Consider the following 27,639-nt stretch of genomic DNA (forward strand, 5'->3'; position numbering starts at 1 on the left):
TGACTTCCAAACACATTATCCCACAGTAAGAGGCAGAGCTTTCGGTACCACTTTAATTGTGGCCACATGAAACCTGTGTATCATGTAAGGCCTAAAGAAATGTATCTTCCTAACAGCATGGGTTTTGATTTCCGGGAAGGAAATATAAGTAGAAATACTATTTTGTTTTAAAGGAAACATTCCTTAATAGAAATAAAAAAATAAAGTAAAATATATTATAGCCATAATATTCCCAAGACTTTATGCAATTTATTTTTGTTTTTCTCTCACCAGGTTATTTTGAATTATGATAATTGTGTATGTAAACTGCTGGATTCCTTATACCTAAAATCATACAAAAGTTACAGACAAAAAACTTTTTCCTTACTCCGATATAACAGAATTATATTAGACATTCAGAATTTTCATTACAAGTTGGCTAGAGTGAATTATTATGACTCGGCAACCAAGAAACCCTGCTGAAGACTAGAGAGTCATGTTTGTCGTGTAGTCATTTTTGGGGAGTTGCTGGTGCAGCACAACTCTTGAAGCACCCTTCCTCCAACCATCTGCTCTCCTGCTGGGGGGCAGTTAAGGGCTTGCCACTCTGTCTCCAAGGCAACACCCATGCTCACCATGTTCCATAATAATCTGAAGTCTGCTACCGGGTCTTACACATGTTTCTGCTTGTACCTCCACCTTCCCTCCTTTAGTGGGGGCAGAGGGAAGAACAGGGCAGTGAGGCCTACTTGATGTTATAAAAGACTCATGGCTGACCTGTTTGCTCCACCTACTACTGAGGATAGAGTCTAGTAGAAGCATTGAACTGGGCCCAACCCCCACTACCTCGTACCCCTGCCCCCCTACACTCCCTCTTACACACTAAACAAAACAAAGGTGGGAAACATACCCTTTGTCTGTTATAGGTAAACAAAGCGTGGCGGGGTTTTTTAAAGTATTTTTTAATTTAAGTTATTTATTTAAGTTATGTTTGTGCTATTGTGCTTGCACTTTACACATACACGTTGAAAGACAGGATAGATAGCTCACATCTCCTGGAGTGTATTTTTATGAGGGAGAACTAAATCTGTCTATTCGTTTTTAAAACGAATTTTCCTACACAAGTCGTAAGAAGAGAGCAAATTGAAAGATACAGTCTTAATACCGAAGTCAGAATTTTTTATTACTACAGTGAAATACAGTGATTTTTAAGAAAACATAATAGGTGCACCTGTCCTTTGTTTCTGATATGCAAATTTAATTGAGACAGTGTGGCTTATGACGTTAATTAGATACTGTAACACATACAATGGCACAGTGACATGGGCTAGCAGCTGTTTTTTTAACCAATAAACTACCTGGCCTCCAGAAAATTACTTTGGAGGTTTGCCTGTGGTGTCTGCATACAGCAGATGTTTTGAGTATGGAAGTCTGTTTTCTTGTTGAAACCAGCATGGGTAGCAATAAACACACCACAAAACAGACCACACTATTTACTATTTAGCTGTATTTGTCTGCCTGTATAAACTTGCACAAAAATGTGAGCAAGAGACAAACACTCTTTCAACGAGGCTAGCATTTTCCGTTAAATTATTGGTGGTACGTAGTCAATAACCAGTGGAACTTCATGCATGATATATTAACAAAAAGACTTATTGTAAAGGGGTTGGCAAGGAGAGCGACTCAAGAATGTGTCAGCACTATTGTATCTCTCCCCTGTAGTTCTAGATACTTCTCAGCATGACATGCCCATTTTCCTCATCTCATACAATTGTATTTTTAAACTATAGGAGGGAAATTTTACTCAAGTAAAGTCATAGGCTTCCTTGTCACAAACCCTCATTCATATCACTTAATGCTATTATATATCTTCCGAATATATTCATGTTCAGTCACATGAACTGAGCAGCTAGCTTAGTCTAAAGGTGTGCCTTCTTTGTTGGGGCTTGTGGTTTCATTAAGCTCCTGTCAAATCAGAAATATTTTCACTATAATTAAAAAGGAGATGCATTTGATAAGCAGGTTTAGCACTTGTGTTAAAATCTACCTAGAAGACCTAGAAGAAGCTAGATTTATGATTTTTGTTTATGATATGCTTTGAATTTCCCCCAAACTGCCCCTCCTAACAGATCGTGCAAATTTAACGTAGTTTAATCAGGATTTAGTCAAGATTTCTATTACTGATATATTATGCAGTGCAAAGATAAACCTGACCTTGTGGTATGATGTTATGAAATAGGTAATTAGATATCTATTTATCATGCTTTCAAAGGGTATGGAAAAAATAGTAAGCTTTTTACCTTCACCTAAAGTACCAGTACATGGCCATTTCTCGTAATTTCCTATTAAATCGAATTATCATCAGTTGTTTTAGTGACTTGTACGTGATCCACTAATAGCCCATCAAACAAACATCATGTATTCTAATTCAGTCATTGACTTACTTTTGTTCTGAGTCTTTTTGACTTGATCCAGAGCTTGGTGAAGCTCTATACAATATACATTACAATAAATGTGACTGACAACTATCATGATGCAATGGCCTGATGTAATTGCACAAGACAAAAAAACCTGTGGAATGTGAAAAATTAAAACTACCAGGAACAGGGTAGCACAGGGTAGGAAAGGGTAGGAAAGCCCTGCCCCCAGTCACTTCATTCTTTGAAAAAGTGCTACTCAGGAAGGATCTCAAATATCAATGACTTCCGAACGTGTTTCGTTTCAGGAAGAAAGGAAGTTGTTTAGTAGCATTTCCAATGGTGAACACGTGCAACTGGTGTGTTGTAACAGCAACTTATTGTCCAACGCTGCAGCTGAATTATAACAAAGCCTACAGTCAGGACAAAAAAGGGCAAAAGTGTTGCATATCAATAGGACCCACTTCACCTCCTAAATATATCTGCTTCACAGTCTGTTTATCAATGGTGGGAAGCTGTTAAAACTGAAATGAAGAACACTGACACATCTGTGAGGCTGAAGGTTTACACCAAACTTTATTATTTGAAAAAATATGGAAAACTGTTTACTATTAACTTTTGCTACTTTTTTTTTTACTGATAAATTTTTACAAAAATTTCATTGGACTAATTTTTTTTGACCCGGAGCATAAATTCTGCAGAATGATTATTCATACTCGAATGTATACAAACAGTGTACTTGTCAATACACAACATAGCTCTTGTCTATTTATGAATTGTAAATAGATTTTAAAGGTAAACTACACTTGTAGAACCAGGTGCCCAGAAAAGTACACACATTTACAATCTTTTTAGGCCAAACATTATTGATATAGCTGCTGTTTATAAAACTGATCTGTTGTGATGGACAGTTCATAAGCCTCTCTCTACCATGTTCATCAGTGGAAGGTGACTAACATCAACCAGATATTTGATGATGATGATGATAGATAGATAGATAGATAGATAGATAGATAGATAGATAGATAGATAGATAGATAGATAGATAGATAGATAGATAGATAGATAGATAGATAGATAGATACTTTATTGATTCCGAAGGGAAATCCAGAAGCAATAGAGACAGTAACACAAAGACAAATTATAGATTGCACACTGTATATCTTACATATAGTCAGTATACACAGGGTAATGTGATAACTCACCAGAAGTTACTAGTGCAATGCTAAGGAGAAAAACTACAAGATATATAAGAAGCATATAAATAAAGCATATAAATCACAGTTTAAAAAGGGTAATGGCAAGATATGCAATAGTGAGAGTATCTGAGCAGACCCTCAATCTAACGGATGAGAGAGTTATACATGTAACACTGTGATGTATATAGCAGACGAGCCTTAGCCTAGATCTCCCACTCCACATTTCTATGTCCCTGTAGAGAGGTGTTGTAGGGCCGAATGGCCGAAAGTCTGTCTGTTGAGCAGCTTTGCGACAGAAGTCTTCCACTGAACACACTCCTCTGTTTGCAGAAAACTATGTGCCGTGGGTGGTTGGGGTTGGCCATGATGGACAGCATTTTGTTTAGTGTCCTCCTCTCCACCACTTCCTTAAGAGAGTCCACACCAACCACCGAACCAGCTCTCCTGCCCACCTTGTCCAATCGGTGCCATCCCTGTTTTTCAGGCTACCTCCCCAGCACACCACCGCATAGAAAAGCATACTGGCGGTGACTGATTGATAAAACATCAGCAGGAGCTTTTTACAGATGTTGATGTAGTTTCCTCAGGAAGAACAGCCGGCTCTGACCTTTCTTATACAGATAGTCAGTGTTCACTGACCAGTCCAGCTTGTCATCCAGCTGTAGCCCCAGGTATCTGTATGACCTGACCCTATCAACATCCACTCCCTCGATGGAGACAGGTAACAGGGGAGGCCCGGACCGACGAAAGTCAATAACCATCTCCTTGTGTTTTGTATGATGGACCAGACAACACTGATACGAGGTTGTGTGTGGCACAGGAATGAGTTTAGCAGATCACATAGTGCTGCAGGGATGTTCAAGTTCATGTCTTCACCAAGTCCAACAGCGATTCTGTTGTCAATTACAGACATTAATGAATGTAGGGAGTAAACTTTGCTAAAGTGGATCAACAGGATAGGCGTGTAGATAATTGCTGTGCTTTAAAATCCCATCAAAATGCACTGTGATGTGCATACGTATCGAGCTGACACTGAAATACTCTTCTTTTTCTTACCTTCATATTTATGTCAGGTATGTGAGATTTTCATAACTTTACACATTAGAGAAACGGGGTACTTATTTGTATTTTTTGGAGGGGGGGACTGGGATGTATTCCTTCAGTATATGTCTTACCTGGAAGTAAAAAAAAAAAAAAAATGTGGAAGTAGTGTACCTTTACAAAAGATTTAAGGTACATAGTTGGACTTTAAAATATATATATTTCTAGGTAAAATCATCAAAGGTGTATCGCTCCACTGACAATGAAAGGTACAGGTTAGTATATTTTTATTTTTCATTAAATAAAATCTGAATAGTGGAGAACAGGTGGGGTGTTAGGGACCCTAGAGGAGGAAGGGATTGGGAAAGATAGGGAAAGGAGGGAGGAGGAGGAGAAGAAGAAGGAGGAGGAAAAGCAATTTGGGGCTTTTGTCCGCGCTTATTTAGAGCCCCCTCGGAGCAGAGAGGAACAGCACATGGACCTAATCTGAACGGTTTAACGAGGACTGAGCGTTTGGTTGGAAGTTGGAGGAAAAAGATGTGGTAACCCTTTACACACCAGGCGAACAAAAAACCAAAGGAAAAGCGAGTGGAAGTCTATCCTTGACGGTACGGGTGTCTTCATAACAATACGGAGTTGGGTCGCGTTGCTAGCTTAGCTTTGAATTGTACTGGCATTGGGCAAGTTAAACGGAAAAAAAAACGTGCGATGTATAAAATGCCAGCGTCTCTTTCTGTCGATCTAGCAGATGATGTGAGTGAGAAATGGCAGATATAAGCCGAACTATCTTTTGCTTTTGAGGTGAAATTTCGTGAGCGAGCAGAGCGCGCGCGCGCGCGTTCTTTCCCCAAGCAGAGAACAATAGTAAAACTCGGCTTTCAGTATGATTTGGTCATAATTATGAAATTTCAGCATTTATTTCAGCATTCTAACGCTTTATTGCTGTCCATAGCGAAGAAACGTGATTTCTCTGAGCTGAATGTGTTTAAATGTGGTTCATTTTGTGGAAAAAGTTTAGTGTTGGGCATTGGGGTAAGATGATGAGTATGTAAGCAGCGCGAGACGGAGAGGGAGAGGAGGCGACACGTTGCACGCCACATTTTACTCCTAATGGAAGAAACATCTCAGGGTTTAAAGGGATGAACTTCATTTCTGATTTTTATATCTCTCGGATTTCAAAATACATCGGCTAAGGCTTCGAAATGCAGTTATTTGTTCAGAAGTTGATCAAATAAGGTCTATATGAAGATATTTATAGACTATTATGAAGTAACTGCTTCAGTAGACTTCATCTTGTCTGGACTCTTTTACCGTTTATCTTTTGTCTAAAATAAGTTATTAGAGATGTTTTTGTTCTCAAATTGCTCCAAACGAGAACCCTGTGTCCATTTACCCAGCTAGATGGTTGACCTGTAAGTTTGTTGTTGACCAGAATTTTCTAGGCATCTTTTGCGAGTTCCTACAGAGGGCTCGGTATTTACTGATGGAGGCTCCGCGAATCGTTTTGAGTGAGTCGACTCCCATGAATCACCTATCAAAAGTTGGACAAATTGGCATCTTTTTTCAATTAAGTTTTTAACACTCGCATGCCTCGCTTGTGGAACACCGATTGTCAAAGTCAGTGTGGTTATACAGTAGCAGTTAAATCTGGATTGTGGTATGTGTGGTCTTTCCTAGGCCAATTATGTCACCTAGATGATTCTGTTCTTGGTCATAAAAACTAGTTTTATAGGTCTGTGAAAGTTAAATTAGTGTAAAATCTTCACCCTGTATTGTGTCAGGGTTCAAATTTCTGGATGTTTGGTGAAAAGGAGAAATAAGGAAAAAAAGTTTGTCCTGGTAGTTCAAAAGAGTCACATGTGAGTGACTCCTCTTGGACAGCAATTCCTTGGACTTGACCTTGGTGGTTATTTGGGTCATATGGCAACATTTCGAATCATATATCCAATAATTATTTGTTACAACAGGGGTCAGCGATCAACACATATAGCTTTAAATGTTTTTAGATGCTTTTTTTAAGGAATCAAACACAAAGTTTCTCCTGGTAGAATGAATTGATTCAGAGTGAGCCATTTTGGACATGAATACTTGGGAGAGTTAACTACTCTCCCAGATGTGTCTCACAATGCCGTCCTGTTTCTGTGGTGCTCACTGAGTCTAATGGCTGTCCTGTTTGGGTTTTGCAGGACTCCTATGTGGAATGTTGGAATCATTGATATTTGAAACAGTGCTGTGTTCATTCCCTTGAGGAATTTGGGGAATTTGGATTTAGAGATGAGGCCTCAAATTCAGCCTAAAACATTTCAGTTACATGATAGAAGGTGACACAATCTTTCTAGCGTATGTTTAGACTGTTGGTGAGTTGCACTTAGCTCCTCAACTACATATTTCTGGCCTCTGGAGATCTCCTGAGAGGCTCCTGATCACCACACCTCTGTTTCTCCTTGTTGAAGTAGGAGTTTTGGAGAAGAAAGGATCAGTTTAATCAGAAATGTGATTTTCAGGTTAAACTACTTCGTCTTCTGCTCCAAATCAAGAACTGTTGGATCATGTGCTATTGCTCTCCCAGACCTGATTCTCTTGATTCTTCTGGGGTGAGTCTGATGCCATTGATGTTTGGCATTTTTACCCAGCTGAGCAGGGTGTAACTCTGGAAATGTTGAGGTGTAAGTGTGAGCATGTCACAACTGGCTCATTGTGCAGCTTTTACTAATGGATGTACCCTTCTAGCTATTCCTACAAATTGTTGTAATTTGGTGCATGTGTGGTGGTGGTGGTATAGGGCACGTGTAGTGTCGGAGCTCACAATGACTCTTTGTAGGGGAGCTACCTCTCATAAAATTCCACCCTGCATGCAAGTTGTAGTTTTACCAATCTCTACAGCTGTTTGCATTGCTTTCAGATATTTAAAAGAAACACACAGAGTTCTATATACACATGGATTTACACCTTTACCTGCATTTTACTGTGTACTAAACAGTCTTCAAGACCGTTTTTAGCACCAGAGTAATCAGCCTGCATTGTAATAAGCTACGCCTTTGTAGTCTGTCAGTCTGCTATGTACATACTCTGACATGCCGCTGCATGCATTGGGAGATGAAGACATTCCTACTTTTGGAGTATTCTACAGCCTGGCACTAGTTAAAAGCTCAAGTGAAGGAACACAGCTGAAGGGTATTTGCCGAGAAAAGGCTTAAGAATAGCCTTGTTTGTGGTGGGCGGAGAGGGTGGACTTGATGTCTGGTGTTAGTTACACAAGCAGTTTTAACAGCCCCAACCAATGTTTGCTAAGGTTTTTAGTTGACTAGGTCATTCTGAATGTCGTGCAAATCCAAGCCACTGACCCCAGTGTTATAATCTCGAAACTTTTTTCATCCAGGCTTTATTAGCTGTTTGGTTGAGCTAGGGAAATTGCAGTTCACATAGACGCGTGTTTTCCTGTTCTTGTCTTTGACCCTGAACACCAGCTGAGCTCCCTTTCAGTCTGCCAGTACACAGTCGAACCAGCTGGCTATTTTGAACTTCTTTTAGTAGGTAGGTGCTAACCCACATTGTTCAGAAAGCACTAAAAAAAGCAAATGGCAGAGTCAAAGGGCTATTTCATGCCATGGTTTTACTACCCTTTAGTGCATTTCTTCACACATTTTATATTTGAAGGGCTTACTGATTCCCTACAGTTATTGCTGGCTAGGGTGTAGAGGGCCCAAAAACCCTTTGCTCAGAAATCCCCCCCCCCCCCCCCCCACTAAGAACGGTAAAATTATTTTGCCCAAGTTAAAAGTAAGTCTACTGCCTTATTCCCTCTCGGTCAAGGCGACAGAAAAGCCGAAACCTAGTTAATACAAACACTAAGACAAGTAATCAAGGATGAAACTTTTTGCAGTATTCCTGTTAGGCATTGTGTGAATGTTGTGCGCCTCAACCTTTACACAGTATCATGGTGGCTCCATCTAGTGGCCGTGAATTTATTTTTCCTTGCAAGTCTTTGTTCTGAAATATTAAACCCTCAGCTGTACTGACTCAGTCCATTTCTGTTTGCTTTGCTTGGCTGTTCCAAGAGTTGATCTTCAGGGCAACTGTATTCAGTGTATAGGGAATGTTTGTCCTTTTAAAATTCTAGTTTTGAAGGCATCAACTATAATAAGAATCCTAGGATCCTGGTTGTTGAATACGGAGCCACCACAGAGGCAAACAGATCGCAGTCAAATTAATATAAATCTGCTTTTTCATTTGGAATTATTATTTGTAAAGTTTGTCTACTGTAAATGAGATGAGACCAGTGCATTTTATACTAGCCCAAAAGTTTTCAATCCAGTCTCTGAAGGTTATTATTATGGGATAGAACCTGGGCTAGTTTATGCATGTCTGTTGCTATATATGGGTTCTAATATTTTTCTTTTTTCTTTTTTTTTTACCGACAGGGAAAAGTGACACCATGAGTTGGAGTTTCCTGACACGTCTTCTGGAGGAGATCTCCAACCACTCAACATTTGTAGGCAAGCTCTGGCTTACGTTGCTGATTGTGTTTCGGATCGTACTGACAGTGGTGGGTGGTGAATCAATATACTATGATGAACAGAGTAAGTTCGTATGCAATACACATCAACCTGGTTGCGAAAACGTGTGCTACGATGCGTTTGCGCCGCTCTCGCATGTAAGGTTCTGGGTTTTCCAGATCATCGTGATCACCACACCCACCATTCTGTACCTTGGGTTTGCCATGCACAAGATCGCACGCATGGACGACAACGATTACGGTTCACGTGGTGGGCGCAAACGCATGCCTATGGTAAAGCGGAGCGCCAACCGTGACTACGAGGAGGCAGAGGACAACGGCGAGGAGGACCCCATGATCTCAGAGGAGATTGAGCCGGAGAAGGAGAAAGAAAAGGAGAAAGAACCAAAGAAGAAGCATGATGGACGGAGACGCATCAAGCGGGACGGCCTGATGAAGGTCTACGTGATGCAGCTTCTCTCACGTGTGGCTTTCGAGGTGGCTTTCCTGTTCGGCCAGTATGTGCTGTACGGGTTCGAGGTGGCACCGTCCTACGTGTGCACTCGTAGCCCATGCCCACACACTGTGGATTGCTTTGTTTCGCGTCCCACTGAGAAGACCATCTTCCTGCTCATCATGTATGCCGTGAGCGCTCTCTGTCTGCTGCTCACCTTGCTTGAGATCTTGCATTTAGGCATCAGTGGCATCCGTGACGCTTTCCATAACCGTGCAAGGCGCCAACATCACCATCAACTAGCCAGGACTAATGCGAGAAGCTTGGTCTGCGCACGTCACATGCCCTCAGCACCCCCAGGCTACCACACAGCCCTGAAGAAGGATTCTGGCAAGGCAGGTGCAAGAGGTGAATACAACCTGGGTGACTTGGACCGCGAGGCTTTGGGGGACGTGTCCACACGGGAGCACATGCGACGGCACCTAAAGCTAGCGCAGCAACACCTGGACATGGCCTACCAGAGTGAGGAGGGCAGTCCGGTGCGAAGCGGCAGCCCTGAATCCAATGGCACTGCCGCTGAGCAGAACCGCCTCAACTTTGAGAAACAAGAGAAGCAAGCCAGTTCCTGTGAGAAAGGTAACATTATCTAAAAACAAAACATACGTTTTTGCAATTGGAATCCCTGTTTTCTCTAAATATGTTGAATATTAAGTGTGGGAAATCAGTTGCACAGTGACTGTGATCCAATTATCACAGAAATGCAGCCACTTTTTTTCTTAAATTTTAGAATAACTGGGGTGGAAAATATATGGTTACCTTTAGATAATTATTCAATTAAACCATCCAATATAGCAATTTACATATTACTATCCTTAGGTTTCACAATTTCTTTTAAGACCATAGCATTAAGACTGCAACTAGTGATTTAAAAACTGCTAGTGTATATAATCTATATCTACCGGTATTTTAGCTTATTTAATTCTTGCCCCAAACCTTATGATGCCTCTATTATCTGGAAACTCTGTTTATAAGGAAATATAAATTGCATGAATAAAAACAGGATATAGAATTCATTCGTTAAATGGTGTCTGAATGAACTTTCACCCCCAAAATTCTGTTTTCCCGTTAATGCCGCTATGCCAAAGACAAATTGGTGGCATGTTGAAGCGTAAACGTCGTCTGTGTTTTAAGTGTTTGTTTATTAATAATAGAGGGAAAAAACCTATTAAGCTCCAGTCTATCACGATTGAGCCCTACATGCATTGTGCTACAGATGAATGAATAGTAATGTATGGAATTAAAATCTTGAGTGTGATGACTCTATTGTGGAATTCTAAAAGGCAACAATAAAATAATTTTTAAGATAATTGTCCTGTACAGTTCATATACTCACCACTCCAAAATCTTGCATTGTATATGTATGTATAAAATCTTTTTTTCTGTCTTTCAGGAATCAGAGCCTGAGTCCCAGGTCAGCGTTTTGCATCTGTTTTCTTTCCTACCGAAACAACATGGAGGAATAGCCGCTATAAAGATGGACATCGTGTCTGTGTAGGATTTTTTGCTAAGGCAGCACAACACTGTGAGCATGCTGGAGAACAATAAGAACAGCCTGTGCAGTATTATGGCAGGACGGCACGTCAGCCTCTGAGAAGATCTTCGCAGCCGGTGATACTTGAGGAGCAGTCTGCCTGACATTCCAAAGTACATGGGGCAAATAAAAAAATTCGTTCTGTAGCTGACTGAGCAGTTTTTGTGTGTTTATCCGTACCAGGAGAAGATCGTCCATATGTTTAAAGCGCTTCTTGCGAAGCGTCAAGGGTTGCATCTCAAAAATGCCTTACGTTTTTTTTTTTTTGTGTTTGTTTGTTTTTTAAAACTGGAGTTTACATATTTCGTTGTCATTCCAAAAAGCAATGGATGAGCCAGTGTTGAATCACACTATACTTTTTGGATAGTTTAGGTACAAAGTTAGGTTTTGTGTTTAAGTAGTGATCTGTAATTTGTAACTGCATGTATATGTGAACAAGTGTCATCAAAGGGTTTGTTACTGTCAAAAGTAGAATTTTTGTTTGTTATTCTGTTTAGGTTTTGATCTGTAGAGTTATGGTGGGGAAGATTGATTCTTCCTCTAGGACATACTGTAGGATATACCAAGGACCTGTGTGTAAAGTTCCCAAGAAGGCGTTCTGGTCTTGAACCAGGTTTATAGACTTGACTCGATGTGTCAAAGAAAAAATTCTCCTTGGCCTTATATAGTACCTGTCAAAAGATTGGACCCACCCAGTCTCTGAACTCTTCTTTATACTGTTTTGTTTTGTTTTGTTTTAATAATACTGAATACACCAAAACTGTTGGCTACCTCATATGGGGGGAACGCAATGAACAAACTTTGTATAGAACTTCTATTTATTCAGAGTAGCCTTAATAACAACTTTGTTTAGCAGCTCCATTAGATAGCCATCTTTGTTGCTTCGCCAACTTACCTGTATGATGTGCACTCACTTTCTGACCCTCACAGGAGGAAAATCCATCTCAAGACTCATTCATAGGCATCAACACACTTATTTATGTTTTTCAAAGCATGTTTAAACCAAAAGCTTTATGATCATAAGAACTGGGTGTGTGTCCAAGCTTTTGACCAGTATTAAAGAGCATCTGGGTGGAACTTTGACTCCACTATAGAATCCATGTGGTCTTAATCAACAGGTAATTCACACTGACCTTTGAGACCACCACTGTTTTTGAGTCATGTTTTACGTTAGGCATTCAAGTGGCCTCAGTTTCCACTGCTTTAAATTAGAACATCTGTTTCATTTGTATTTCACAAAAAAATGATGTTGCACAACTTAAATCCCAGTTACAAACTTAATTTGGTGGTTTTGTGTATATTGGGCTCCACATTCCAAACGAATTTGATATGTAGCCTGTACTTTGACAGTAATTCATCTCGGGACACGGCGCCATCTGCGATGTAGGTCTGTACATTTGAGAAAATATTCGTCTCTGTTGCTTGTTAGAAACTGGAAACTGGCGATCACCGTGCTGAAGGGTGTCAGCTTTGCTGTTCGGGAACATTAAAGCCACTTTTTTGGTGCCTTTTAAATAATCAAAACAATGAAAACCTGGAAAATGCTTGAATACTTGTGAAGCGTATTTGTTGACCTGCAAGGAAGCTTTTGATAGTTCTGTTTTCCACCTTGTGTGCGATGTGTATATGAGGATTTTTGTTGAATGCCTCTTTCTTCGGATGAGGACAGCAAGGCTTCTCTGTGCCATACAAAATGTTCTATCTTTATTGTTATTTTTTTTATGAATATTTTGCTTACTTTTTTCCGCAATACGTTTTCCTTTTAGGCCTGATGTGGATCTATCTGGCCATTCTGTTTGAGTCTTGTGTGTTTGGTCTAATTTTTAATAGGGTTGTGTGTGTGTTTTTTTTTTTTTTTTTTTTTTTTTTTTTTTGCTTTTTGCCCCCCCCCCCCCTTTTTTTCCTCTAAATCTGTTTAGTTTCTTCTTCTTCTTCTTTTTAAACAATCATTTGGTTCGTTATTTAAATGGAGTCAAACTGGTCCAAATGCATTTACATGTTTATATGCCTGGTTAATGGCCATGTGTAAGAGCTAAACTTGGGAAACGATCCAATCCTTGATAAATGTGCCCTATTGACTGGTGTTTATCTAGTCTAATCTGAAAGAGATTAGCTTTGGGGAATTAAAAAAAAAACACAAGAAGTACTCACAAACGTCACCTAGAGGAGATGTCCTGAATATTTTCTTAAAACAAGCTGCTTTGTTTTATTTCAGCATTAGTCTTGAATTTTCATATCATGCGTGGTGATTTATTTTTTTTGTTTGTTTGGTTTTTTTTATAAACTTTTGTACTTTTTGTCTTTTTATACAATTTGTACCAATAGTATTTTTGTGCAAGTTAAATACTGAATAAAGCTTTGGAAATAATACACAGTCCTGTGGTTTATTATTAACGTTCAATTTTTCGCTTGGATCTTTTTCCACTCCTGGCCGATTTCATGTACGCGTATTTCAGTTTGTTCTTCTGTTACAGACTGGATGTGCAGAACATGATTTCAGTTGCCATGAAATGTGTTCACACAGCTGCATTCTCCCAGCATTCCAGCAGCTGTCATGCGCACACAAAGCTTTTAGTGTTGCTGTTTTATGCAAGATGTTTTTCTGTTTAAAATGCACACATTTGATCATTTTCTATAGCAGAGGTATTAATTTTGCATCAACCATCTATAATCCTCTAATCAAAAGAATTTATTAAAATATTTCGGTTTGTTGTACTTCTGTCCAGATTTAATTTAAATAGATGTCTAATGGAAACCTATGTTTGTTGAGCATCCCATTCAAAAACCATTAATTAATTACTATCCATTTATTTGCAGCTTTAACAGTTTCTGGCAGAAGTTTTTGGCTGGTCACAGTTTATCTCAAAGGTGTTCAGTAGGCTTTAGGTCAGTGCTCCTTGCAAGAGCCCTTTGGATGTTCCTCCACTCTAATCTTGGCATCTTCAAATGATATCATGGAGCTTGCTACAAGTGAAATAGCCTTTGTCACGTATACATTACAGCACAATGAAATTCTTTTCTTCACATATCCCATCCTTAGAGGTTGGGATCAGAGCACAGGGTCAGTCATGCTCCAAGCCTTGCTCAAGGGCCCAACAGTGGCAACTTGGCGGTGCTGGGGCTTGAACCCCCGATCTTCCAGGCAACGACCCAGAGCCTTAACTACATAAGCCACCACTGCCCAAGTGCACGGGGATTCTGTCATTCTGGAACATATTTGGGCCTCCTAGTTCAAGAGAATGGAAATAATAGGTCTACAGCATACTAAGTCATTGTAGTCAACTTTGTGGGAAAAACACATCAGGTGTATAGTTTTGGCCATCATATAGTGTACTAGCATATTTCTTTACTGATTTTTGGTCCATTTTCTAAATATATAGTATGGGGGAGATTTGGATTTATTGTAGAGTTTAGCATAGTGAAGGTTGTGCTATTGAAGAATTAATAGTACATTCTTGTATCTTTTCTCTGTTTATAACACATTATAGCTTCATTCTGTATAATGTATTCACATTGTCACATCCTTAATATAGATGAATATACAGTACACACCTGGCTGCAATTTCATATCTTGCTCGTAGAGCTTACATGGGCATGTGGTCCTGAAACCCATACATGTATTTGCAATTTGTTTAAGATTGCGTGCTTTCTCTTGTGTGCAGAGCACTTTTCACTTATCACCTGTTACTTATCATTATACGTTAGGTAACAACTGTGGCTAAAGTCTTGGGGCTCATCCAATCCAGTTGGCGATGGCATAGCAGCGCTTGAGTCAGCATATCAGCAGGACCCATGAACAAAGCCCTTAACCCTGTCTGTTCCAGGGGTCCCAAAGCATCACCAGCACTCTCTCTGATCCTGTTACTGCTTTGCGTAAATACAAGCACAAATCTATGCATGTGTTTGCTTTAATAAACACAAAATTGGGTGTTAAATAAGTTCACACAGCCAGTTTAAATACGGCCCAATTTATGCACTTCACAATTTGTGACATTTGGGGGTTGAAGTAAACCCCCAAAGTTGAAGTCTAACTGTATATATACAGTATGTGAGTAATTAAAGTAAAACAGAAGCAAGTTAAACTATGCTTTAAAGATAAACCTTTAGGTGAAAAGGTTTTCAATTTTATTTTTTTAAGTGTTTCTCTAAAGGATGAACAAAGATTTTGTAAACCCATGCCTTGACGTTGATGTGTTCTGTATTACAGAAAAATCTGCAATACAAATATTCTTATATAAACTGCAAAAAGCAAAGAAAGTATAATAAAAAGTTAATAGTTGCTAAATAAATAAAAGTTAAATAATCCTGAACTTGATTTTTACTTCCTAGAACTTCAAAAGTACCTTCTTTCCTATAAAGCAGGGCTTCCCAAATATTTTTGTAAAGCTGAACCCATTCAACCTAAATGACCTTTAGTACACCTCGAGTATTTAAGTAAGCGTTTCTGCTTTATGTTTTCTATATTTGCAGGTTTTTATTATTAATTGTTTTTTAAATTCTATTTTTAAACGTTTATATAATGAAACTGACATTTCTATCGGTCCTTTGAACCCCTTACAATACCACCATAAACCCCAAGTTGAAAAAACCCTGTTCTAAAGTAAAACTGGTTTTAAAATCTTTTTCCATGAACTTGCAAATCCTAAAGTTCAGCTATTTCAACCACTCTATATTAAACTGCTTAACTAATAGTTTATCTCCATCATCTGTAACTAACATCATGAGCAGAAAAGGATTAAAGTTGAAAATAACAAATGGTTAAGAGGTGACCCTTTGTAATAGATAACAATTACCATTTTTATGACTTAACAAGCCCTGATTTCTATCTTTATAGAGTTATATGTTTTAATGAGATATGCAATAAGTGTGTACTAGAGGAAAATATTTCACAATGACTTCTATTGAGTGTATAAACAAAGTAATTGGAGCGTTATCGTTCATTGTTATATTCAAATTAGGATGCAATAAAATGCGATCATCATTTATCTAAGTTCATAGTCTACCTGCTGCTATCAGTGCAGTAAACTGCAGTAAACCACTCAGATCATTTTTCTTACCCCCAAGGTTCTGATGTATGTATAAAGGTCTTTGTCAGGATTTATTTTTGAAGCCATTCTGTGGTGAAGATGAAGGACTTCACCATGAAGTTATCCATGAAGAGAAGTTTTCTGTTTCTTTGGCTTTTGACTTTGTATTTGAGCTGTACTCATGGAGAACAGTCGAATGACTTCATGATTTTAGCAGGCCCTTTAACTAACCGTTTTGTAATGGAATTGAAAAGAAACCCTTTTTCCAGTCAGATTTTGCCAAGCAGAACGTCAGGTGCAGATGATGACTTTGACTGCAGAGATGATCTCCCAACAGCATCAAAGGACTTCTTTCAGTACTTGCAGGACAAAGGGGTGACACATTATAAAGTTCCCCTGTCCTGGATGAACATACTTCCTACTGGTGATCCAAGCCAACCCCATGAAAATACAGTGACCTGCTACAGGACCCTCATGGAGGTACTGACTCAGTCAGGCATCAAACCAGTGATTGAGCTCCACCGTTCTGCTCTCCCTGAAAGCCTTAGGATTGGATATGGAAGCTGGGAAAACCCAGAAGTGGGGCAACTCTTTAAGGACTATGCAGATTTTGTTTTTAGCAAGTTTGCAGATCTGTCTGACTCTTACATCACGTTCAGTTATGTGCATGAGCTCATAGACATAGTGGAAATTCAGTATGCTCTCCACGTTCATTCAGATGTGTATACACTGTACCATAATAAATTTAAAGGTAAGTTAGAAAAAATTTTACAGAACAAAACTACATTTGGTTAAAACATAAAAAATGAAACATATTGGTGAAGTTATTCACTTGTGATTCACACAAAAAAGTTTTTATTAATTGCCTTGATTGCCATTGTTTGCATCATACACCACGTGAAATTAAAACTTGTAAGATTTTGTTTTATTTCTAACATATTTTCCACAATATTCATATTTTATTGTGCAAATAGTTTAAGGAAAGACTTCATCTTAATGATAAAATGTCATTTCTTTTTATCTTAAAGTGAGTTTTATCGTAATGTTATTGCTATAATCCAATACCGTGCGATGTCTGTAACAAGCGTAAAAGATCAGTTGATTTGATTGTATTCAGAAGTCCGTGTGTCCCTTGGAATGAGAGAGAGTGACATCACCAGTCTTTACAAGATAGCGCCTACGGAAATGGTAAGATTTTGAAATGTGTCAAGTTAACAATCGATATATTCAATGGATAAATGTTCATCAAAATTGCTTTGTTATTTCCTATTTAGAAAAATGCAGACTTCTTGTCCTTGCACATGGAATATAACTGCAAAACCACAGAAAGTCTGAGAGAAACATTAACACGTATGCAGGTAATTTATCCACTGTGTGCCAAAGTATGAAAACAAGCAACATTTCCTGAAATCTAGTTTAACCAGCTTGTCCAGATACTCACTTGCTTTGCATGTATGTACTTTGACAACTGTAAATTACTTCAGACAGTTTTTAATGATTTACAAACTTCTAATTTAAGAGCTGCTTTAGTTGATCAAACCATTAGGAAGATCTGAAAATGGTAGTGATTGGGTTTGCAATAAAATTGAGAAGTTCTGTTAAAGCGCTTCTAACCAAGAGGGGACTATGTGAAACACCGGGGACAGCCTTGTATCAAGACTTCCTTCCACCGCGGTCACAGAAAGACTTTACAATAAATACAGCTGTCACACAGTTTTCTTTCGCTTGACATAATATACGCTGTTCATTGCTGAGTCAGTTTAGTTAGGTAGATTTCCACTGACCTGCTGCTTACGATACACCACATAGATGGGTGCCAGTTATGTAAAATTGTACTGAGCATCTCATTGATGTGTCTGACTCAAGATAAATCCCTCACTTACTACACAGTTTCACACTTTGACCTCTGGAAGTGTTTTCAAGTTATACTGTATGTGTGCAAGTGATAATGGGCAGTAGTATCAGGATACCGCTGTACATGGACAACTGGCTGCAATATACTTCACCAAGGATCAGGGATCCATCTACACCTCAGAAAAAAAGTTGAAGCAGGCCTCATAGATTATCAGCTTGCATCTTGGTCTAATACTAACTGCCCTATCAAAAAGTTTTGGCGAAAGTTTTTATGCTTGCCAATCACATATAGCCAGGTTACCATGTACAGTAAACTACCATCTCTTGAGGATGCTAGAGCTGATGATGACAGCCACAACCTTGACTCAATCTTCCTAGACTTTTGGGTGAGTCTATGGAAGGATCCCAAATGTGGGAAAACAAAATGTAGGGAGAGGAGCCTAAACATGGTTTTGCTTCATGCACAGGGTGTTCCTAACAAAAGGAGCCTGGTTGAAAATGGTACCTTGTCTGAGAAACAGAGAGAGAGACAGAGACAGAGAGAGACCAGTGACCTTCAGCCTGGAGAACAGTGTGGCCCCCAATGCAGGTGTTAGGTTAGAACCCATTGGTTGGGGCAGTATATCTTGTCCTCAAGTTCTTCTTGCTGGTTCTGTTATGTTGTATGTAGGAAAGACACAGGGGGGTAACAATCACTTTGGGCTGGTCACCTAACCCCTAATATGATTTATCTTCCTCATGGGCCTTATTTAGAGGTATGCTGCTTGAGGAACCCTGGGCTTCACCATGTACTTAATCCACACGCACATTTGACTGCTCTGAGCACCTTTCATGGTCATCCAAATGACAATGTGTCAGAATGTCAGAATAAATGAAGAAAGTGTTGACAAACATTATATAGGTGTTTCACACTGTCCCTAGCAGATAACCAGGATTCTAGAAAGGATTACAATGATTCCTTGTCATATGCAAATGATTATCAATTTTATTTAGGCATGCAATAAATAATAAAAATAAAAGCTATACATAATAATAATAATAATAATAATAATAATAATAATAATAATAATAATAGTTAATAACTATATAAATATGTGATAGCCAGTATTTGTATTCATATTTTTGCCAGAGAGAGTTATACAATATTATGTTATACTGTATGTGGTATATATCGCTGCTTAAATATTGTAGTATTTTTTTTCTCTTGTTAAATAAATGAATTGTTTCAGGAAACCATTGGTCAGCAACACGTTCTCATGTATCAGATAAAACAATGTGAAGACAGCAGTTTTCGTCCTTTCACTGGTGTCCTTGAAGGTAAACGTCTTTGTTTGTTTTATGTAATCAACATTCAAATAGCACACAAGAGTCACGAGATAATGTCCCAATTACAAATCATTTGCATCTTATAAATGTTGAGGGCTTAGATTACTTATCTAGAAGCTCTTTCAACTGAGAAAGATATCCTTTATGAAATGTATCACCTTTCATGGGGCCACAATGGGTGATTTATATCATTTCAAATGCCAGTATGTTCTTAAAAAAAGCATGTTAATCACATTTAATAATTATTCTGTTCCACAAAACTCATGATATGATTTTATAAGAAGTATGTGAGTGAAACCGTACAAACAAATTTCCCTTTTTCAGCTTTAAGATACCCAGAGTTTAACATTGTGGGGTGTGATGTTACTGACCTGTTTATAGAGCTTGATGAGACAGCTGCAAGGTAATCATTGATCAGTATGTATAGAAACAAGTATGTGTTTAAAACATGTTTTATATTGCTTATACGTATCCTTAACTACATTTATATCACACAGTTTGCAGCGTGATGACCAAGAGTCTCTCAGCAAGAAGACAAGTATTTCTGCATTTTCTTACCAAAAGGTGTGGGAGAAATTCAGAACTCAGAGTACATCTGAGAGGGATCTTTTCTTGAATGACTCATTCCCAGAAGGATTTCAGTGGGCAATTTCCACTGAGTCTTTCAAGGTAGAAGGTGGCTGGGCTGAAGATGGAAAAGGGGAGACTATCTGGGACCGTTTTGGACATGACGGCCAAGTCTTTGAAAAACAGACTGCTGATCTTGCATGTGACAGCTATCACAAGGTGGACTATGATGTGTACCTGCTCAGGGGCATGCTCTCTCCTAATTATCAGTTCTCTATTTCTTGGGCCCGAATTTTCCCCACAGGTCAAAAAGAAAGCTTCCTTGAAAAAGGCGCCATGTACTATGACAAGCTGATTGACACACTGCTTCATTCAGGTATAGAGCCTACAGTCACGTTACATCACTGGGACCTGCCGCAAGCACTGCAGGACCTTGGAGGCTGGACCAATGGGTCAATTGTGGTGGCATTCAAAGACTTTGCAGATTTCTGCTTCTCCAGATATGGGGACAGAGTGAAGACATGGAACACCTTCAGCAGTCCCTGGATAGTTAGCAACTCTGGGTATGGCACAGGTGAACATCCTCCATCTATCAAAGACCCAACTATTGCTTCTTACCAGGTAGGTTTGGAAGTGTGTCACAACAAAAGTTGTAGTTAAAAACATGATAGAAAAAGAAAAGCATATAAAGACCTGTTTTGTTCTTTCTTTCAGGTGACACACAATATGATAAAATCTCATGCAGAGGCCTGGCATGTCTACAATGATAAATATCGGATGAAGCAGGGTGGAAGAGTGGGCATTGCTCTCAACTCAGACTGGGCTGAACCAAAAGATTCTGCCAGAGTACAGGATGTACAGGCTGCAGAACGCTACCTGCACTTCATGCTGGGATGGTTTGCACACCCCATATTTATAGACGGAGACTATCCAGTTTTGCTGAGAAATCAGATTGATAAGAAGAATGCTGAATGTGGTAAGGAGGTGGCCAGGCTCCCTGTCTTTACGGGAGCTGAGAAAGGGAGGATCAGAGGTACAGCAGATTTTTTTGGCTTAAATCACCACACTTCCCGCCTTGTCAGTGAAACCAAAGGCAGTTGTGTCTCTGGCCCAAACAGCGTTGGGGACTTTCAGACTCATATTGACCTGAACTGGACCACAACAGCATCAAGCCAAATTCAATCTGTGCCATGGGGTCTTCGTCGTTTACTGAACTATATTGCTACAGAATACGTATCAGTTACCAAAGTACCCATTTACATCACTGGAAATGGAATGCCAACCGAGTACGACAGGGATTTGCTCAATGACACACAGCGTATAGACTTCCTTAAGACATACATCAATGAGGCCTTGAAAGGTAATTATTAAGCTCATTACAGTGGCACATTTGTGTATGCATTAAATAACAATGAAAAATCTCATAAAAAATTAAATGATTTAGCATGTTCCGGACAATTTTACTGTTGAATAATCAAGTTACATTTATGTACATTTATTTTAATTAACCTGAAATAATTTCTTGATTTTGTCAATACAGCTATCCACTTTGACAGTGTCGGGGTGCAGAGGTTCACTGTACAGTCCCTAATCGATGGATTTGAGGGTCCACAAGGCTATAGCCAAAGATATGGCCTCCATTTTGTAAACTTTGAGGATCCCAATAGACCTAGAACCCCAAAAGCTTCAGCTTACTATGTATCCCAGGTGATTAAAAGAAACGGTTTTCTAGAAATGAGTGCACAGTCTTTTAGACAAGACACTGGTATAGAAACTGACAGTACATGGCGCCCTATCCTGCCACCATCTGAAGTTCCTTCAAAATCAAAAGTTGTTTGGGAGAAGTTCTCACATCAATCCAAATTTCAGAAGAAGCTTTATCACTATGGTACATTTCCAGAAGGATTCCAATGGGGTGTTTCATCTTCAGCCTATCAAACTGAAGGTGGCTGGAATGCTGATGGAAAGGGACCCAGTGTGTGGGACATTTTCAGCCACCAACCTAATAACATTCAAAATAATGACAACGGTGATGTGGCTTGTGACAGTTATAATAAAATAGAGGAAGATCTGTACATGCTGAGAGCCCTGAAAATAAAGACTTATAGGTTCTCTTTATCCTGGCCCAGGATATTCCCTAGTGGTTACAGAGACTCTTTAAACAAGAAGGGAGTTGACTATTACAACAAATTAATAAATGGGCTAATTACATACAATATCACACCGATGGTGACACTCCACCACTGGGATCTTCCACAAGCTCTTCAAGACATCAATGGCTGGGACAATGTCAGTATGATTGACATATTCAATGACTATTGTGATTTCTGCTATGAAACATTTGGAGACAGAGTGAAGTTTTGGATGACCTTCAACCAACCCCATACAATTGCCTGGTATGGCTATGGAATGGGAGTTGTTCCCCCTGGTATCAAAAAACCTGCAGATGCCCCTTATAGGATAGCACATAACCTTCTAAAGGCTCATGCTAAAGCATATCACACATATGATATGAAATACAGGAAAACACAAAATGGGCTGGTTTCCCTTAGTCTGAATGCTGACTGGATTGAACCTCTAGATGCAACAGAACCACGAGAGGTGGTGGCTGCTGACCGAGCTCTCCAGTTCCAGCTTGGCTGGTTTGCACATCCCATCTTCAAAAATGGAGACTATCCTGATGCCATGAAATGGCAGGTGGGTAATAAGAGTGAGCTTCAAGGCTTATCTGAATCTAGGTTGCCATCTTTTACCGAGCAGGAGAAAGCTTATATCCAAGGCACTGCTGATGTCTTCTGCATTAATGCCTATACTTCCAAACGTGCACATCATGTGACTTCTAGGCTTACCCCAATGTCCTATGAGTATGATCAAGACCTTGATTTAGCAGATGTGTCAGACTCTCAATCCACTGCACTCAAAGAGTTGAAAGCAGCAGCTTGGGGACTGAGAAGGCTTCTGAACTGGATAAAAGAAGAGTATGGTGACCCAGACATTTACATAACTGAGAATGGAGTGGCTACAGATACTCGTACCACAGTTGATGACACAGATAGAATATTTTTCCTCAAGACATACATTGATGAGGCTCTTAAAGGTGTGGTAATGTTGGAATTTATTTAAATAATGCATTTATTGATATGTTCAAGTAAAAGACATACAACAAACAATTCTATTTTTTAACCGTGGTGTTTTCTTTTATTAGCACACAACTTGGATGGAGTGCGACTTAAAGGTTATACAGCTTGGTCCCTGATGGACTCTTTTGAGTGGATAAGTGGTTACACTGTTGGCTTTGGACTTCACAATGTGGATTTTAAACACCCAGATAGGCCAAGGACTCCGAAACGCAGTGCTCATTATTATTATCAAGTAGCAAGAGACAATGGATTTCCACAATCAAATGATGAAAAGCCATTGTATGGCCAATTCCGTGAAGGATTTGCATGGAGTGTAGCTACTGCATCTTATCAGGTAAACTGATATCACAGTATTTGTACAGTAAATAAAGTTATACACACTTTATATGCAATTTTATCATTTTAATGTCATGCTGTAAATGTATGTGTTTATTTTTATTATTTTGAATGTTCTTGCTTGTACACTATACTTTTTTGGATTACTTCTGTAATCTATCTATCTATCTATCTATCTATCTATCTATCTATCTATCTATCTATCTATCTATCTATCTATCTATCTATCTAGATGTGTGTCTAATGACTTGTTAAAACTCTTCATGTTCTATATCCCATTGTGTTCCCAATTCTTAGATTGAGGGAGGCTGGAGAGCAGATGGAAAAGGTCTGAGTATCTGGGACAGATTTGCACACACACCTCTTAAGGTGGGAAATGATGACACTGGGGACATTGCCTGTGATAGCTACAATAAAATTGCTGAGGATGTTGAAGCACTTAAAAAACTCAAGGTCAACCACTACCGTTTTTCCATATCATGGCCAAGAATTATGCCTGATGGAACCACTAGAAAAATTAATGAGGCAGGATTGAATTATTACCATCGACTTGTGGATGCACTTTTGGCAGCCAGCATAAAGCCTCAGGTGATTAAAACCTTAAGCTGTTTTAAAATGTTGAATATTATTATTCCTAAAGAACTTTTGCACCTCTGGTTAAATGTTTTATTTTATAGCATAAAAACAAAAAGGTGGTCCACAAGATTTCCTCTAGGCATAACTTTCCATATTTCCATACTAACAGGTCACATTGTATCACTGGGACCTTCCTCAAGCTTTGCAGGATGTTAAAGGTTGGGAGAATGATACCATCGTTCAAAGATTCAAGGACTATGCCGATGTTGTCTTTAGTAGTTTAGGCGACAAAGTAAAGTTTTGGATCACAATTAATGAGCCCTATAATGTTGCAAATATTGGACATGGTTACGGCACTGCTGCACCAGGTAAAGTACCATTTTAAAGTCTGTACTATGAATTTAATAAGTTTGTTGTGCCTTTTAATACAAATTGTAGGTTTACCTTGTCTGCATATTCAGAGTGTGGTTTCAGGTCAGAATTAAACACAAATAATGTTCATAAAAGTATTGTAGTGGTCTTGACAACTTGTATTTAAGACCTTCCACCAGTTTGGTGTGTTTTCCAAGATCACATTGCAATGCTACATTCTTATACAAGTGACAATAAAACTTTGACTTGACATGATGCTTGTCCTCTGTTAAGGTATAAGTTTCCGACCTGGCACAGCGCCTTATATAGTGGCTCACAACCTTCTTAAGGCCCATGCTGAGGCTTGGCATCTGTACAATGACAAGTACAAAGCTAAACATGGTGGCATTGTTGGTATCACCATCAACTCAGACTGGTCAGAACCTAGAAATCCATACAAACAAGAGGATTATGATGCTGCTATGCGTGTTGTGGAGGTAAGAACTGCAAAAAAGAAGGCTCATTTCTGTGAAACTGTACTGCTGAGTTGACACAGATAAGAGCCTGTTCTCTTTGTTGTAATGCAGTTCCAGATTGGTTGGTTTGCTCATCCTGTATTTAATGGCGATTACAATGATGTGATGAAGAATAGAATTCGAGAGAGAAGTTTGGCTGCCGGACTGTCCAAATCACGGTAAAGCACACATTTTACACACACATATTCTATTAATTATATGGCAGCCAACAGGAATATATAAAACTCAAACATGATGTATCGCAACATGTGTTCATAAAGCCTTCCAGAATTTACCCCAGAGGAGATGAAAAGGATAAAAGGCACCTATGATTATTTTGGGTTCAATCATTACACCACTGTGCTGGCTTTTAACCTGGATTACAAGAATCTTCAACACTATGATGCAGACAGGTAACAGGCTAATCACATGCACTGTATAAAGTATGTGGACGCCTGACCATAACATCCATATGTCAGCCTTCCAAAGTACACAATTGTCTAGAATGTCTTTGTGGACTTTTAAGATTGTTCTTCACTGGAAGGGGTGAGCTCAAACTTCTTGAAGACATGGCCTTGAGTGGCCTGCACAGAGCCCTGACCTCAAACCCACTGAACATCTTTGAGATGAATTTTGACATTGCCTCACCCAACATCAGTGGTTGACCCCACTAATACTCTTGTGGTTCAATAAGTATCCTCACAGCCACTTTCTTAAAACTTTCCCAGAAGACTGAAGGTTGTTATAGCAGCACATGGGCGATAAATTCTTAAATCGGATGCTCATCAAGCACATATCAGTGTGATGGTCAAGCGTCCGCATACGTGTAGCTATATAGTTTCGTTCTAATAAAAAAGACCAAGCTTTAACAAATTTTCCACTTATACTTTCACCTATTAAGGGGGGCTGGAACTATCCATGACCGTTCATGGCTGGATTCTGGATCGTCCTGGTTGAAAGTGACCCCACCTGGATTCAGAAAAATTTTGAACTTCATCAAGGAAGAGTACGGAAACCCTCCTATTTACATTACTGAGAATGGCATTTCTGAAAGAGGAGACATGGACCTGAATGACCTTCACCGAATCCACTACTATGAAAACTACATTAATCAGGCTCTGAAAGGTAAATCCAATGATACAGTCTTTTATGTGCATGGGTCAAGTTGCATGTTCATCTATTATCTATAGGTGTTATCTTTTATTCGATAAGATGTTAATCTGGATTGAACTTAAATATTAAACAGTGTTTTGTAACTAGAGCAGGATACTGCATTTGGATTTCACTTTTATCTCTATAGCTTATCTGTTGGATGGAGTGGACATCCGTGGCTATACAGCCTGGACTTTAATGGACAATCTGGAGTGGGCCACTGGTTTTGCTGAGAAATTTGGCTTATTTTACGTGAATCGTTCAGATCCATCCCTACCACGTATAGCCAAGAAGTCTGCCACACACTACGCCACTATTATCAATTGCAATGGGTTCCCAGATCCTTCAGAGGGACCACATGAATGTCAAAACCTTGAACCTGAAGGTGATCACAAATGAAATTTCAAAATGAAGTTTAGAAAATTCTAATTCTAATAGCAAATATAATTTACTAACATCATTTTACCTTTCACTCTGTCATAGCAGGAACAAGCGCACCTCCCACAATTTCCTCCTTTCCAGATCAGGACATGAGGGTGAATTTTCTTGGTTTAGAGGTATCTGCTCCAGATGCTGAGGTGGCCCTCTACGTCCTTCTCAGTCTTACCATCGTAGGTGTGATCACAGCTGTGCTCATGACCTACCGATTCCTTAAGTCAAAAAAACAACCAAAAGACTCCATTCAGGAGCACATAAGCCTTGAGAACAAATTTTGATAAAACTATACTGTTTTTATAGGATTGTTTCCATGGTCACTTTAGTCTTCCAGTAAACGTGTATGTCCCAGAAAAATGCATTGTTAGGATTTTATTTGCCAAGTGATAAGTTGTTGTATTTCTTTATATTAGTATCCATTTTTTGCTTTTATTTGCAGTGTGCCACAGGGGCACAAACATATTTGCTTATGCCTAATAAACTTTTTTGGAAAATGTAAAACTGAAGTTTTATGATTACTTTCTTCCCCGAGTTTTTGATGTTTCCTACTGCTTTTAGACTCATATATAGTGCAGTAGCAATAATACCACCACCACCAATAATAATATAAAGGAGGAACAGTGGCTTGTTGGATAGCACATTTGCCTCACGCCTCCAGGGGTGGGGGTTTACAGTAACTCAGTAACTACAGTAACATGCTTCCGCCATGTGTGTGGAGTTTACATTTACAGCATTTGGCAAACACTCTTATCCAGAGTGACTTACATTGTTATATCACTTTATACAAATGAGCAATTGAGGGTTAAGGCCCAGCAGTGGCAGTTTGCTGGACCTAGGATTCAATCTCACAACCTTCCAATCAGTAGTCCAAACACCTTAACAGCTAAACTCCCACATCCCCAGTTTGCATATACTCCCTGTGCCATGGGGGTTTCCTCTGGGTACCCCAGTTCCACTCCAAACATAGGCGCAATAGGTTGATGGGCATCTCTAAATTGTCTGTAGTGTGTGTATGAGATTGTGCTCTGTGACAGGCTGGCATCCCAGTAGGATAAGCAGTGTAGAGAAAGGATGGATGGATGGGTGGATGGATGGATGGATAGATGGATGGATGGATAATAAGAATAACAATAATAATGTATGTGCTTATTTATTCTCATGTTACTCATTCTTGTGTATATTCT

At 39.2% G+C, this 27,639-nt stretch overlaps 2 protein-coding genes across 5 annotated transcripts; both read left to right on the forward strand.

Moving 5' to 3' along the window:
- Nucleotides 1-4,562: 4,562 nt before the first annotated feature.
- Nucleotides 4,563-13,322, forward strand: gjc4b (gap junction protein gamma 4b). Of its 4 annotated transcripts, none has more exons than XM_058392712.1 (4): nt 4,586-4,668; nt 4,865-4,911; nt 9,058-10,221; nt 11,036-13,322. In XM_058392712.1, exons 2-4 carry the CDS (start codon nt 4,899-4,901, stop codon nt 11,047-11,049), a joined length of 1,191 nt encoding a protein of 396 aa, XP_058248695.1. In that variant the 5' UTR covers nt 4,586-4,668; nt 4,865-4,898; the 3' UTR covers nt 11,050-13,322. The 4 variants fall into 4 exon arrangements, with proteins under 4 accessions (XP_058248696.1, XP_058248695.1, XP_058248697.1 ...); XM_058392714.1 differs by having other exon boundaries at nt 4,653-4,668; nt 4,865-4,905; XM_058392713.1 differs by lacking the exon at nt 4,865-4,911 and having other exon boundaries at nt 4,563-4,668.
- Nucleotides 13,323-16,317: 2,995 nt separating this feature from the next.
- On the forward strand, nt 16,318-26,801 carry LOC131354846 (lactase/phlorizin hydrolase). The gene is made up of 17 exons (XM_058392910.1): nt 16,318-16,954; nt 17,324-17,391; nt 17,478-17,561; nt 19,287-19,374; nt 19,708-19,786; nt 19,881-20,571; nt 20,665-21,310; nt 21,491-23,047; nt 23,156-23,424; nt 23,724-24,014; nt 24,172-24,370; nt 24,648-24,850; nt 24,941-25,047; nt 25,150-25,281; nt 25,770-25,993; nt 26,169-26,405; nt 26,504-26,801. Exons 1-17 carry the CDS (start codon nt 16,318-16,320, stop codon nt 26,734-26,736), a joined length of 5,745 nt encoding a protein of 1,914 aa, XP_058248893.1. The 3' UTR covers nt 26,737-26,801.
- Nucleotides 26,802-27,639: the final 838 nt, after the last annotated feature.

The sequence above is a fragment of the Hemibagrus wyckioides genome, linkage group LG06, assembly GCF_019097595.1.
Source record: "Hemibagrus wyckioides isolate EC202008001 linkage group LG06, SWU_Hwy_1.0, whole genome shotgun sequence".
NCBI lineage: Eukaryota > Metazoa > Chordata > Actinopteri > Siluriformes > Bagridae > Hemibagrus > Hemibagrus wyckioides.